This window comes from Typopeltis vanoorti, chromosome 11 (assembly GCF_054136105.1).
Source record: "Typopeltis vanoorti isolate ZY-2024b chromosome 11, IOZ_Tvanoo_1.0, whole genome shotgun sequence".
In the NCBI taxonomy this organism is placed as follows: domain Eukaryota; kingdom Metazoa; phylum Arthropoda; class Arachnida; order Uropygi; family Thelyphonidae; genus Typopeltis; species Typopeltis vanoorti.
Genome location: NC_143559.1, coordinates 122,299,054 through 122,315,656, shown reverse-complemented (window position 1 = coordinate 122,315,656; position 16,603 = coordinate 122,299,054). Strand labels below are relative to the sequence as shown.

Sequence of the window (16,603 nt, the reverse complement as noted above, 5' to 3'; positions counted from 1 at the left end):
TTTGGGCAGGGCCCATGTCTTTTAAGTAATGCAAGCTAAGGCAACTCGGAGATGCCGGGGATTGTATTCTCGTAACCTCTCAGGTCAACTTACGAAACTTTCATAGTTTCTACAAACATTCGGCTTTGAAATAATGTTGGATCTAGTATCCACTTTGCATATGTAATTTCACATCACCGAAATGAAACCTTATGGCTCTTTCTTTTAATAACAACTGATGTGGCTTATTTATGTCCACTTACTTATGTCCACTGAAAATGTGTTTATGCTCTTATTATGCCAATTGTAAAATATTTAGAGTCAACTGTTATGTTTTTTTGTGTGTGTTGCCTGCTGTTCTCGTTTCTTTAACTTTTCTTTTTTATATATATTTAAATCTCTCATGACAGAAAAAAAAAATTGCAATGCAAGCATGTGTATATGTATCTATAGAAAGTATACAAAAGGAGTAACATGTATCGATATAATAATAATTTGTCCCAAATTTAATTTCACGAATTGTTTTTGACTTTTAAACTGTGTTGTCCCTCGTCTGTTTTCTTGATGTACTTTCAAGAAAACAGACAGGACAAAACATTTGCAAAAATCATTCAGATGAAATGAATATATTCTTGAATGCATTGATGTGCATGTGCATAGAGAATATTAATTCATTTGCTTACTTGTATGTACTGTTATTTGTTGGATCTTCAACTTGTTTTTAGAAAAAACTGCATTGTTTATAAATGCAGTGCTTTGTATTTTTTTTTTACCTTTCCTTTTTTTAAAATGCTTTATTACCATAAATTCATTAAAAAAAGAGTGGGAGGGATAATGTCACCATTAGTTATCATTAATTACTTCCTGGTATGATCATAGGGATGTAGTAGGTAGACAACTGTCCCTATTTACCTGGGATAGTCCTGAAATCCATATCCTTTATCTCACAGCCTGGAAAATGTCTGCCCAGGATGCCAGTAGTCCTGGATTTCATGAATAAAACATTAAAATTAAAAATGAAAGAAAAATAATAAGGAAAATGAATTTTATTAACTAGGATCTGTAATAAAGTACAAATTTATTATTATTAATATTATTTTGTGACACTTCCAAGGACTTATCACAGGAGGCCACTCTACTCCACACAACCACCACTGTGTTACTTAATCTTTCATCTGTCACCCACTAATAGTATTTTTTTGTCTGTAAATTGTGTGTTCTCTGCCATTTGCCTGTATGTGGAATGAAAAAACTGAGTTTCCAAGAGGAAAAATCTTGCCATCCCCCAATATGAGATTGGTTAAATGACCCGTATAGAAAATCCAATATAAAGATTCCTCTTGTTACAGTTCTGAATTTCGTTATGTTTCAACAATGGATAAATGGTTCTTATGAAAGTAAGCATGAATTCAATATAATACACTTAGTTTAATCCTTTATCCAAGTGTAAGCAAACAAAGTTTGCACCTGAAAATATCTTCAGGACTGAGGTAAGGTGGTACATCCCTTGGCAACTCGTAGCAAAGCTGGACCAAGCTCTCATCACTCCTTGTCTCAATATCTCCCATAATGCAAAGCACATCTCCTTGCAGATATGTATACTGCTATGCATTAAGGGAAGGGCCACTACCCAGACTGGTTTCGACCTTTATTGAGGTCTTGTCAGTGGGAGGCAGAGCTTGGTCCACCTTTGCTATGAGTTGCCAAGGGATGTACAACCTTACCTCAGTCCTGAAGATATTTTCAGGTGCAAACTTTGTTTGCTTACACTTGGATAAAGGATTAAGCTAAATTTATTATAGTCTAACCAAGTGCAAAATAAACTTCCAACATCTTTCTCTAAATCCAGAGTAATTTAATAATAATGTGGTACACCAGTTGGCAACTCGTATAAATAAATACGACCTCTCCATTGCTTCTGCCTTAGTATCACCACTCTGGGTCTGCCTCCCACTGACAAGACCTCAATAAAGGTCAAAACCAGTCTGGGTAGTGGCCCTTCCCTTAATGCATAGCAGTATACATGTCAACCAACACCCCAGAGTCCAGTCCAGTTGGTTGTTTACAAAACAGCAGTTAGCTAATGAAACCAAAAAGAATCCTAGGGGAGTTCTTTCGATATATAGCCAGCAAAAGAAAGAATGATTATGGAAGGATGACATTGATTGGAGAAAATGGTATAAAGACAACTGTAGCAGAATGTGTGGCGGAGATACTTAATGAGCAGTTCATAAAGATCTTTCAATCTTGTGAATGTGACTTCATGGAGAGATTGAGAGCAGTTGTTGATGGGGAGGAGAGACTGACTGTAAGTGAGTAAGAGGTGTTTGGGGAGTTGAGTAAACTAGATGTAAATAAGGCTGTGGGACTTGATAATATATCACTGCATATTCTGAAGGAAAGTGCCAGAGAGTTGACACCTGCCTTGAAATATTTTTTTAATATGAGTGTTGCACTTGGTCAAGTTCCTAAGGAGTGGAAGAAAGGCAAGATTGTGCCACTTCATAAAGGAGGTGATCAAACTCAAGCATCAAACTATAGGCCTATCTGTGTTTTTGCAAAATCCAAGTATATTACTCTTTATCCTTCTCCTCTGTCCAAGGAAGCAGTTACTTTATTGTAATAAGTAAGTAGATTACTAAAACATGACCTCCCTTTAGCAATCTACTTACTTATTACAATAAAGTGACTGCTTCCTTGGACAGAGGAGAAGGATATACTTGGATTTTGCAAAAGCTTTTGATAGAATACCTCATGATAAGTTGACAGTCAAACTAGAGCAGATGGGGTTGGATATTAGATTAGTGCATTGGATCGGAGACTGGCTATCTGATAAGTATCAACAAGTTGTGTATGGGGATGCGATATTCCAGGAAAAGGAAAGTCACTAGTGGAGTGCCTCAGGGGTCTGTTTTAGGGCCATTACTATTTAACTTGTATATTAATGATATTGGCGAAGATTTGGATGGAGATATTCAGTCGTTTGCAGATGATGCAAAGTTGGGACGAACCATAAAGAGTAGTGAAGATGTTGTGGCTTTGCAAGAAGACTTGAATAAATTGAGTGATTGGGCAAGCAAATGGGGATGTGAGTTCAATGTTGCAAAATGTAAGGTTTTAAAATTTGGAAAACAAAGATGGGATGCAGAATTTATGCTTGGTCAGAATATATTGTTGGAGGTAGAGGAAATAAGAGATCTGGGGCTGATAGTGGATAAGGATCTAAAATTTAGGGGACACATTGCCAAAATTGTGAAGAGAACACAAATGCTTCTGGGAATGATGCGGAGGACACTGACGTGTAGAAGTACTGAGATTCTTGTTCCATTGTATAAGGCTTTGATTAGGCCACACATGGACTATTGTGCCCAGATTTGGTCACCGGGTTTTCAAAAGGATGAAGAGATGTTGGAAAGGGTCCAAAAGCGACTGACTAAGGTAGTTTCTGACCTCTGGGATGTTGAGTATGAGGAAAGATTGAGAAGATGTAATTTGCAGAGTCTGGTGAAGAGAAGGAAGAGGGGAGATATGATAGAGACCTACAAGTTGGTAAGGGGTTGTTATAAGATCAATGGTGGAGAAGTTCTACAGAGAATAGTGGGAGATCAGGGGAGAACCAGAGGTCATCCCTGGAAACTGTATAAAGAGGGTGTGAGTAGGGGAGGGAGAGGTAGGTTTTTTCGTGCAGAGTTGTGAATGATTGGAATGCCTTGCCTGCGAGTGTGATGTCTGCAAAGAGTTTGAGTGTGTTTACGGCTCGGTATGAAGAGATGTGTGTGATAAAAGGACCTCCTAGATAAGTCTTTGACTCCATGAGGTCTTGTGGTAATAATAATAATAATTCTATTTCGTTGATACTAATACGCTTATATATAACTTATATTAATGTATTTCATTTCATCATTAATTCACATTTAATCTAATATTTCAATTTCCAGTGGTCCACACTAGTATTTTATAGACAAAAATACTAGTGTTGGTGGTGATAAGCAGTAGATGGAAATAGTAGTAGTTGTGTGTAGTGTGTAAGTGGAGAATTAAGTAGTAGGGGAGACGGTAAGAGGTGTGTAGTGGAGAGAGTAGACTGCCCTCCCGCAATGAGCCCTTGGAGATGTCACATTATAACAATAATGATAATAATTCCTGTTGAGTGTTTTCTACCATCATGCTGTCATTGCTTGTGTTATGCAATCTTTGAAATTAATTACTACAGACATAAAGTATTCTATATGTGAATACTTCAGTTTTCATGTCTCTGTCTTTCTGATTCCTTTTTCAGTATTCTTTCTTCCATTTCTAAGCTTTTTCAATAGCTTGTAAAATATTTTGCTACCTTCCTGATATTCATTTTCTATTAGAAATGTTTTGCCACTATTCTTCCACATGAAAGAAACAGATGAGAGAATAATTTATTGACTACTGAACTAGTTTACTGAAAATTCTTGTGTTTCACATCATCAGTAGAAATAAATAAATAAACTAGAAAATAGGTTATAACAGGTAATGTACATAATGAAATATTTGAAAACGGGAATAACAATGGAAAATGCACATTTGCTATGAAGTTGTTTATTGGTTCATGGTCTGCTGTTAACTACTATTAACCACATGTGTATAGTGTCAAATTAGAGAAGATCAGACTTGATGTAAAATCGTCTCTCCTTTTTGTTGCACTGTTGAGGATGTTTGATCATTTCGACTGATTCCTTAAACTTTCTTGAGAAAAATCTATAATCTATGTGGTACATTTTAGTTTGTTGTACTGCCAGTCCTGAGTTGCGTTTCCTTTTGTTCTCCATATCCTTCATGTGTTCAGATTGGCAAACTTCTCCCAATCTGTTCTATCTGATGCAAACTACTGGTCTATCAGTTTATCTTGTAGACACCAGATTTTATGAGAGGTGGATAGATTGTAGGGAGGGATTTAGAGGCTTCAGGAAATGAGAAATCTTGTGTGTGTGGGGGGGGGGGGGAAGGCAACGTTTATATTTTGACATAGTATCCTTGATATTTTATCTGTGACTGACTGTATATTGGGGCAAATCAACACTTCCTCTGAAGTCTTGTTTCTCTTATTCATCTGACTGTCTTGGATGTTGAAATTTTTTGACTTATGTGTAGAGCCTGTGTAGCTCAGTGGATATGGTGTTTGCACACCACGGTGCTTGGCCACACGAAGGAAGACTTGATTTCGAGTCTAGTCGGCGACTAGAGGAAATTTTTCTAAGTCTTTTTTCGACCGGTTCCCGAGTTAGTTGATCTCTGGCACGGGCAAGCAGGTTTTTTCTCCTGGAAACTCGGGTTTTTTGTCCCGTAAACTCAAGAAAATTGACCGTACAACCCACATTATTTCAGGCATTAAATACGAGTGTTAGGGTTAGGGATCACGAGATGGTGGCACTTATTGAGCTGTCACTCTTCACTGCGTGCCGCTTAATTAGTGATAGCCTTGGGCCAGCTATCTCTGATTGGGTACCAGTGGAGATTGAACTGTCCACTCAGTCTCCAAAAGTTAGATAGGGCTAAAAATGGCCTCACCTACTCCCTATATATATATATACGGGAATAAAAAGGCATTAGCTAAATTTTTTTTTTTTTTTTTTTTTTTTTTTTTTATGTTCTATTGTAACCATTCTTTTGTAGGATGGTGCTGAGGCAGTTTGAGCTCTTATATACAGGGTGTTCGGGATAAATTTGACAGTTTTGTAAGGAAAAAGAAAATCTTCTTTGTATCTATTAAATTTAATGAATTGACAAAAAAACATTACAGGCAGAGTTAATTACAATACTATCAACAAGATTTACTCAAAATAACCACCATTAGCATCGATCACAGCTTCAATTCTGCTTCGGAACCTCGAACAAGCTGATGCTACAGTCTCCCTGGGAAGGGCCGCAAAAACTGTTTTAATTTTATCCATTAACTGGGCTTTTGTATTACTGGAAGTGCGATTGGTGTCTTTTTCAACTGCGCCCCATACAAAATAATCCATGGGGTTAAGGTCTGGGGAATTTGGAGGCAAAACATTTGGACTGGTGAAGTCGTAGAAATTTTCAGACAACCATTTTTGACTTTTCCCAGAGGTGTGGCAAGGGGCCGAATCCTACTGCCATACATACGGCCTACCATTGGCTACCCTTGTTATCCAGGGCTTGACTACAGTTAGCAACTCCACGAACAAAGCCCGAATTCCAATGCCAGGGTTCTTCAACACCTGTTCCTGCAGATTTGCGAGGAATTCTGCTGTACGAACGCAATCAGATCGTCTGCTAGGGATCTTTCTTCTTGCTACATCCTCGTAGTCACCATTGCAAGTCTCTAGTTCATGCCTGATTGTTTTTACTGTATTCAGGGAGCATTGGGCAGCAGTCGTAATATCCTTATTTTGATGGCGGGCACGAATCATCATGATACAAGTTATTCTCTTCCATGATTCAGGTGGGTTCCAGCTATCCATCCTTTCTGACATCTTGTATATGAATGAAGAAGGGTCCAAACTTTTAAATGAAGAGAAGTGTGTGTTAATACATGTAACTTACGGAAAAATATAATTAATTATAAATATGTCAAATTTATCCCGAACACCTTGTATATTAGTGGAGATTCTGTAAGCTATGTTAGGTAGGGAATAAATAATTCCATCAGGTGGTGGTGATGGGATGTGGCATACAAGCAGTGCTTTTTTTCTGGCGGTACACACTACTGGCACCTTTTTTCTTAAGTTTTTAAAAATTTGTGATTTATTGACAGCAAAATGTATTATAAATATTCCGGTAGATGGTACTGTGTTCGTGAATTGAATTTTCAGTTTTGATTACTTGAAAGTTGGTACCCTGCTTTCCTGTTTCGTAGGTTGGTACGCAACTGGAAACAGGAAGTTGTGTTCACTTCTGATTGATTCCAATATCAGTTTATCAGTTCTATATTCACTCTGTAACAAGCAGGTGTTCATGTGAGTTTTGAATTAATCTAAGTTAAATCAGTGCAATCATTGTTCAAAATGAGCACTATAAGTAGTTACTTTATGCTAATGAATAAAAAAAAAAGGAATACCGAAGAAGCAGAAATTGTTGAATCTACTTGTGATCCTGTAAAACAGAAAACTAGCACTGAAAATACAGTTGGTGAAGAGGATCACGAAACCAAGACCAAAGATCAAAAGGAAGCAGATTCTGATATTGATTGGCCCGAATGTTGTTGGACTTTTGCAGAAAAATGACTTCTGCGAGAGAAACAAGTGGCTGTATGTCAAGAATAAAATGTTGGGCTGTAAAGTGTGTCATGATGTCAGAAGTCTTGCCGTCGATAAACACATGGGAACGAAAATTTCAGTGGAGTTGGCAAATGGTAAAATTTGTCATTTTGGAGAATCTCGCCAACAACAGTTAATGTCATCAAGAAAAAATATTTACTATCATAAGGACAGTGCAGCACACAAAGCGTGCCAAAAAAAATAAAATCTGAAGCAAAAAAAAACGAAACATTAGAGAAAGTTTTCCTAAATACTTTGTCCCATAAAAAAGACGTAACAAGAAAAGTGTTTCGAGCCACTTACAAAGTTACTAGGAGAATTCAATCATTTAACAACTTTGAACATGAATTAAATTTACAGGAACTTAATGGCCTAGATATGGGATACATTCTTCATTCTGCAAATGCTTGCATTAACATTGTGAGCCATATCGCAAATGAAATGGGAAAAACATTAAGTGAACTCCAAGAACAAAATATCGTTACTTGTTGATGAATCAACAACTGTTAGTAACACAACAACATTGATTGTTATTGTTCATGTAGTTCTTCCTGAACTTTCAGCTCCTGTGAGTCTTTTCCTAGATTTGATCGAATTATCAGATGTAACTGCTAGAGGAATTCTAAACTCTTTAATTAGTCTTCTTGAGTGTTTAGGATTATCTGAAGATTAAGTAAAGGAATATTTATTGTTTATAACTTGTGATGGTGCAACCATGTTGTTTGGTGTGCGTAATGGTGTAAGGAGGCCAATACAAGAGAAGTTTCCTAATGTTATTTTCTGGCATTGTGCTAGCCATCACATTGAATTGTCTGTTAGTGACACAATGAACAATGTGGAAGGAGTGAATCGCTTTAAGAGTTTCACGGACAAACTTTATGTGACTTATAATGCTTCACCTAAGAATGCTAAGGAACTGCAGGAATGTGCAGCGACTCTAGAACTTCAACTTCTTAAAATTTGCAGAATTTTAAGCACTCGCTGGGTTGCATCTAGCTTTCGCTGTTTCTGCAGTGTGGCAAGACTTTGAAGCTCTCGTCCATCACTTTCTGGAGGCAAACGAAGAAGCAGAAGTAGCAAAACAGATTGCTTTCTTTATGATGGCCTTTTAAGAAAAATAACGTCATGCGAGATTGTTTTTGATTTGGGCCCTATGTGTGATGCTCTCTAAGAACTTAGTTCACGAAGTCTAGATTTACAAGAGAGAAATATTGACTTGTATGAAGCAGACAGGAAGATAAAGAATACAGTTCAACTTTTTGAAGAAAGAATTGAAAATCCTGGTCTGTACTACAGTATTTCTCTTCAAAGTCAGAAGAACATGAAGTTTGAAGGGATTGAGCTCCACAAAAATGAAAGACACAGTCCTGCAATTAGTTCATCTGCTTTCTATAGAAGTCGGAAAGAAGCTATTGGAAAGCATCTGCTTGAAGGAGATGATGCTGATTTGCCTGAATGTGCTAAGATTTTAGATTCCAAGTATTGTCCAGAAAATCCTGGGAAGCATCTGACATTTGGCGAAGCTAAAATTAAAACGTTAGCATGCAAATGTCGCTTAAAATAAATAGAAGCAGTTTGGTTTCCGTGAATATCTTCAAGAAAATAAAGTCCTGGACATACTACTTCCTCTAAAGCACACTTTGGACACAATTGCAATCTCTTCCAGTGAATGTGAAAGGGGTTTCTCTCAGATGAATCTTATAGTAACTTCATCTAGATCATCTCTGCTTGTATGGACAACTTCTGCACTGACGTTCATCAGGATAGTAGGACCTCCTCTCACTCATTTTAACCCTAGCAAATATGTGGACTCATGGCTGCTCTGAGGGCATCATTCTGCAGTTGATATCAAAAGCAAGAAGCGATTTAGAGATGACGAGGGTATATCGAGGATATATTAAAAGTGTGGAAGTTGTTGTAATAAGATCTTCATGGTGAGTACCGGCACTCTTTTTTCCCATAAAAAAAGCACTGTAAATATCATCCATTGTTTGTTGGATGATACTGAGAAATTTGAGTGTATTCTGCTTGGATTCTTCTACAAGTGTGTCTAAAAATGGTAAAGACCTATTTACCTCTAATTCAACAGTGAATTTAATATAATGGAGAATCTTATTTAGGTACATTAGAAATTCTTCTAATTGGGTAATAGAGCCTGGCCAAATGATTAATATGTCATCAACATATCTGAGTCAAACTTTAGGCAATGTTCCCTGGTGCTGAATAGTTTTATCTTCAAGTGTGTCTAAAAATGGTAAAGACCTATTTACCTCTAATTCAACAGTGAATTTAATATAATGGAGAATCTTATTTAGGTACATTAGAAATTCTTCTAATTGGGTAATAGAGCCTGGCCAAATGATTAATATGTCATCAACATATCTGAGTCAAACTTTAGGCAATGTTCCCTGGTGCTGAATAGTTTTATCTTCAAGACAGTCCATGGGCAAATTTTCTAACAAAGGAGAAGAGCCCATTCCTTCCTTCTGTTCAAAATGTTCTTGGAATTTGAAGAAATTGCTGTTCATGCAATATTTGAAGAGATCTGTGTTGTCCAGTGGACACCAGAACATTTGGAACAGTTTAGATAGGCTTACTTATGAAAAATTGAAGTACATATCTGTAAGCAGCAAATAAAAGAATGAATGAAAAAACTATGAAGCCTAATCATTGAAAAAAAAAATCTCATTTGCCAACTCCATAGAAAATAGTTGTCAACAAGTTCTCGTGTACGTTATCTGATTCTGAACTCAACATCCTTTCATAAGGTTTCAGCTTTGTTATATCCTCAAACAGGATTCAAAAATTAGTTATCATGGCCAATGTAAAAAAAAGCCGAGCGTTCTAAGAGTTCCTACAAATGTGTCAGATTTTTTTCACCTCCAGACAACCTCTGTTCTTCTACAAGCAAAACCACCTAGTAGTAATAATATTACAAAAATGGATCAATTGACTAAAAATTATTAAACAAGATATGAGCACTTAGTACTGAATGCTGACAAAGACAACACAGTGGTTGTGATGAATTTCATAGAATACATAGAAAACATACAGTCTCTATTGAATGATATATGTCGATGACACCTGTATAAAACTGGATCATGATCCAGTGGGTTATTTCCATAATAAGACCAATAATTTGATTAAAATAAACATGTTTAACTTGTCTGAAGACACCAAAAAACATCTTGTGTCAAGACATCATCTCCCCTGGTATCAAAAATTTATAGTCTCAATAGGCTGTGCCCTTTTTCCTGAGACCCAATGTTGATGCAGGGTATTCTCCAACATTATTGCTATCCAGATATCTAACACACCTGCTAAGCCCCACATCAGCAAAACAACCTCTTTATAAAGATCATGGCACACTTCATAGAACACACCAAAGACATTACAACAAAACCTGTTGCTTGCAAGCCTTGATATTGTTAATATATTAATGATAAAACTTGGTAAAAATCATGTAAAATTGGTGATTTTTATCTGTTTTATTGTGTTTTTCCCTTAGAAAATGAATGTATAAAACATTCATTTTCTAATGAATGTTTTATATTAGTGTAGATTTTCATGTTTTTAGTGTTTTGTAACAGTTTTGTTAATATCAAAAATAAATATAAATAAAAATAAAAATAAAAAAATCAAATATTAAATATAGCTTAAAATGACAGAAAAAGCACACAAGAAACATAACACTAAGAAGAGCAGCGAAGTTGAGAACAAGAAGGCTTGTCCCACTAAGGAGATTATTGAAAATGAATTAACCTCCAAAATAGCGAAGTTAAAGCAGATTATCTTAAAAATGACTTGAGAATCACAAAAAGTCGAGAGGCGTTTGAATGAACATAGGGAGGATAGGAAAATTAAACAGCAAAATAAGAAACAACAAAGCATGGAATCAGGTAAGTCAGTAACGAAAATCAGGTAAGTAACATTGTCTGTAAAAAGAAGGATTTTTTTGGTATGGTGACTGTATCATAAAACGTGTTGTTGATGAGTGGATTATAACTTCAAGTTTTCCCAACGCAAAAATGAAAAATATAATGCAAGCAATTCAAAAACAGAAAAGTAAACAAGATCATAATTGTAGTAGGTATTAACAACTTAACTAGCGATAAGTTCAGTATGAGAGAGTGCATGAAGGAGTTGTTGGAAGAGTGAAGAGTAAGAAAGTGAAAATATTACCTTGTTATGATAAAAATGAATTAAGAAGGGTTATGATGGCAAATGATTCAATGCTTAGGCTGTGTAGGAAGAATGGATGCAAGTTTTTGGATGTGTGGAGTGAGTTTGAGAAAAAAAATTGGATTTGTATAAGAACGGTGGGTTACACCCTTAAATGCATTTGGTATCAGGAGTCTTGAAAAACTAATAACTGGTATGAGACCCAACACAGAGAGTCAGGGAAACTAAATTATAATGGGAGGAATAACGAGAATGTGTGTAAGAACTACAATGTTACATAATTGTGTTAATGACAGGTATAGGCATTATCATGGAAATATTGCAAGAAGAGAACAATTTCAACTTTGTTCGACTGGTTCAGACCCATCGAACACAAAGCATTAAAGGAACATGCCTACTTTATTAATACAATCAATAGTTACAATAGAATTTTACTATTTGAACTTTCCTTCATTACTCTTAGTATAATATTTAGTAATTCTGAACAGTTTCAGCAATAAGAATTAGCAAATATAGTTCTCTGTCGATGACACTGCAGGAGAGATATGATTACAGCAGAGATATTATAAACAGGTTTAAGAATGACTTGTATAGCAATAAGATATTCAGGGAATTGTCAAAATATTTCATTTTAATTAAATAATAAACAGCACCAACTTTCCCATTTCAAGTGAAAAACCTAAAAGATTTTCCAAAATTTTAAATAAAATTTATTTAAATAAAATTTTAAATAATTTTAGTAAGTATTAGTAATAATTGTATTTTTATTTCACAGAGGCACACATGGTTACATGGCACCTGAAGTTTTGTCCAAGGGAACAGCTTATGATTCTAGTGCTGACTGGTTTTCGTTAGGTTGTATGCTATATAAATTATTAAAAGGGTAAGTGCATTAAGTGATAACATTTCCACTAATGTTACTTTGCCATTAGTTATTCATCCAGTATTAAAACAGCAGATTAATGCTGGACAAATGAATAGTCATTTTCAAGTTTAATTTTTCATTAAGTACACAGATTCTAATACAAGTGATTCTGTTATCTAAATGTTATGTAGAATTATATTAATTTTTTTTGGCTCTTAACTATAGTGACACAAGTCATGCAAGTTATGCTCTGTATTGCAGTCAGAACAGTAAATTCCCTTGAGTTGGAACAACCTAAGTTTGAATCCTGTCTATTTAGACAGGATTGAAGCTGTGTTGAAATTTTCAGAGAGAAGAAAATACATGAAAGAGATGCAAGTTTTTTTCTCTCCTTTCTGAGTTTCTTTTTTGTCTGGATGAGGTGGGAGAAAATATCTATTACTATTAACAAGATTACAGTGGCCTCAGTATAATCCTGATAAGTACCATGTTTATTTACCACTTGTTGAAAAGTTTTAGTAGCTCAATCCATGATTCAACATCATTATCCTCAGTAGGCTGTACAGGTTACTTTGATAGTCTGGCACAATTAGTTTTGTTACCAGTTACTTATCATTTTTGTTTCAAATTGGTCTTACTTGTCACATTCCAGTTATGATCATTTTTAAGGTACTTCCAACAGTATCATTCATCTTGATTTTGGTCCTCCCCTGGATATTTTTCCTGCCACTTTTGCTTCAGACACCTGTTTTGCTAATATGGCCAGGGAATATCTGCAGTTGACAGACAATGTAGAATTTTTGAATTGCCGAGTGGTTAGCGTATCCACTCTCCAGCCAAAAGGCTGTGGGTTCAAATCCTGTGGTGGGCATGGATGTTTATGATTGTCTGTGAAAATACTAGTGGTAGTGGTCGGCAGTAGATGGCATTGCTGTAGATCATGAAGATAGTTGCAGTCGGAGATGGAGTTGTAGAGTACGTGCCCTCCCTCAATGAGTCTTTGGACTCCCTGGAGGTTTTACGTAATAATAATAATTAGTTGACCAATACGTTGAGGTGAATAATAAGTTGACTTTACGGGAATAAGGTGTTCTTATTATTATGGTAAGTCAACTTGCCAGCATTCACGAGTTGCCTTAGCGCAGATCACTTAGAAGACATAGGCGCTCACCCAAGCATCTATATGCTTTCTATTGGTCCATTTTGATAAGGTTTCACTGACCTGATAGCTGTTTCAAACTGGTTGGTTCTCCTCAGAGACCAGTCAGAAACCTTAAGAGAGCAAAAACTCTCATTCGGTACTAAGGAACTTGAAATGTCGGGAGATGTATTTTTCATAAGCGAACTCTTGGTTGGTGCATAAAAGTTATACTATAGTATAACCAAGTGGAAAAACTTCCAACAACTATCTCTAATCCAGAGTAATTTAATAATAAGGTGTGACACCTTTTGACTACTCATATATGAAAATGACTTCTACATCACTTCAACCTTGGTGTCACCTCTGGATTTGGCTCCCACTGATGAGACATCAATAAAGGTCAAACCTGTCTGGGTAGTGACTCTTCCCATAATGCATAGCATTATACATGTCTGTAAGGATACGTGCTTTGCATTATGGGATACTAAGGCAACTGATGGGAAGTCATTAGCTTCTATATGTGAGTTGCCCTGTCCTGAAAATACTTCAGGTGCAAACTTTGTTTGCTTACATTTGGATAAAGGATTAAACCAAGAACATAATTTCTTGGCATCTTTAATTTATAGTATTTCCATTTATAGTATTTAATTTATAGTTTCCCATAATGCATAGCATTATACATGTCTGTAAGGATACGTGCTTTGCATTATGGGATACTAAGGCAACTGATGGGAAGTCATTAGCTTCTATATGTGAGTTGCCCTGTCCTGAAAATACTTCAGGTGCAAACTTTGTTTGCTTACATTTGGATAAAGGATTAAACCAAGAACATAATTTCTTGGCATCTTTAATTTATAGTATAACCAAGTGGAAAAACTTCCAACAACTATCATTAAAATACCTATCTTTTATCCCTAATAATTTTAGTGTAGTAGCATACTCAATGCCATGGATTTGGAGATTCTGGACATGTTTCCTTCAATGTTTTTTTGAGAAAAAATGCTCCTCATCTTAACAAAAATTCATCCCTGTAAATATTTAGTCAACACTTTTATAGAATAAGCAGTGCATAGCCTAACTCCATCCTAAAAAAGTTTACAGTGCTGAGACTCCACTGAATGCTGCCCTGTTTAGCATAGTTTTGTGCTCAGTAATTCCCAAGAGTGGTCATTACTGTATCATTGCTAACATTCATTTAGTCATTTAATTCACTTCATGCAAAATACTTATATATGATCAACTGCTGTTTTGTTTGGCAAATGCAGACAAAATAAGATCTGCAACTACCAATGCTGTTATTAATACAACCAATGCTCAGGAAGTACTTTGTAAGCTCTGGGTCTTTCAAGGATTGTAGAAGACCTACAGTGACTTCATATAAAAAAAATAAAAAAAATTTAAAAAAAATGGAAGAATAAAAATTCTTCATCATTACAGCCAGTTTTCGACTTACAATGGGGTTCCATTCTAATGATCCCAGCTTAAATCAGAAATCACTGTATGTTCATAAAGATATGTTAACATACCCAAATGTAGATCTGTTTTGGTATTTTTAACTAATTTTACCCTTTGTTGTGTTTATAGTGAAATAATACAGCATACAAATTATAACATAAAATTACTATACTTAATACTGTATAGTAATATATAATGAAACATGAATGCAGAGTGCTTCTCTGTACCACCAGTAAAATAATCAGCTGGAAACACATGAAACCAGAATAATCTAGAATACTGTAATTCTTCAATGGTGCAGTTATGTATCTAGTAAACCATCCTCAGAATGGTTTGTTGCAAATTTCTGAATTTGAAGAATTTCTTGCTGTGATGACCCAGCTGGTGGAAGGTCTAGGTGCATCTCCATGGAATGAGTGACAGAAGGAGTGGCCTTCTTAAAAACTTTGGACAATATATCTAACTTGGTCTGCAGAGTTTGCCTTTTCTTTTTTTACATCAGTTTCTCTGTGGTAAGCAATTGCAGCTTGCATCATTCTCTTTACTTTGCTAAATCTCTCCATGCCAAGTCTGTTTCCTCAAACCACCAAACTGTCTTATTAGCAGAGGCAAATACCTCTGCCAATTTTTTTACTGTAACTTTTTGCATTTGGCATCTTCTTTTTATATTTCTTCTTCTGCAGTCTTCTTTGTTACCATCTGCTCTACATTTTCATGTGGAGCAGATGGTAATTTGTGATCTCATAAATGATAAGTGATCAATCACTTATAAGGCTTTGTCTTTTGTCAAATCCTGTAAATGTATGAACAAAGATATTATATTGCTTCCCAAAGTCCCTGAAGATTTTCTCACTCTCAGTACGGCAATAGCCTGAGCAAAACTATTTCTTAAATAATATGTCTTGAAGACAGCAATAACATCTTGGTTGATGAGTTGCATGAGTGAGGTGATGTTTGATGGGTATGTTAATTGTATAGCTATTGAAAGTATCAGTGGTTATTAAGTTGCATACGAGGGTGGTCTGAGACATTCTCAGCCTAACAATGAAAAAACGAATTTATAATTTCAAAATTATTTTTATTTTTCAACATAATCTCCCTTAAGACTGATACATTTATTCCAGCAATGCTCCAGCACCATTATCGTGTCCCTATAGTGGTTCTCAGTAAGATCTGCAAAATACCCCTCGACAGTTGCAATCACCTCTTTATTTGAAGAAAAACGCTGACCAGTGAGGAAGAGTTTTAGTTTTGGGAAGAGATGGAAGCCAGAGGAAGCCGAATCTGGGGAATAGGGTGGATGTTCCAACAATTCATAGTGCAGATCCCTTAATTTTCCCATTGCCAAAACACCGTTGTGGACAGGTGTATTGTCCTGATGAAAGATGATTTTTTCTTCTGCAAACCTGGTCTTTTCTCACGAATTTTTTTGTCTAGTCTGGTTAAAAGATTGGAATAATATTCCCTAGTTATTGTTTTACCCTTTTCAAGATAATAAGTAAACAAAATGCCTTTATCATTCCAAAACACCAATACCATGACTTTTCCTGCTGATGGTGCTGAACAACCGGCTTCTGTCCACTGTTTTGACTGCTATTTGGATTCTGGTGTGTAATGGTGAATTCAAGTCTCATCCATAGTAATAAATTGATGCACAAAATCAGTTTTATTTTTGTTAAAACACTGAAATCACTGTTCAGAGATTTTCATGCAAGTGTGTTTTTGATC

At 35.7% G+C, this 16,603-nt stretch overlaps 1 protein-coding gene across 1 annotated transcript in view; it reads left to right on the top strand.

Moving 5' to 3' along the window:
* Gprk1 (G protein-coupled receptor kinase 1) overlaps positions 1 to 16,603 on the top strand; it is a 598,843-nt gene that overhangs the window by 401,022 nt on the left and 181,218 nt on the right. The window contains exon 13 of the mRNA XM_090400057.1: positions 12,190 to 12,297. Within this exon, the coding sequence (XP_090256183.1) occupies positions 12,190 to 12,297 (108 nt within the window). The remainder of the gene's footprint in view (positions 1 to 12,189; positions 12,298 to 16,603) is intronic.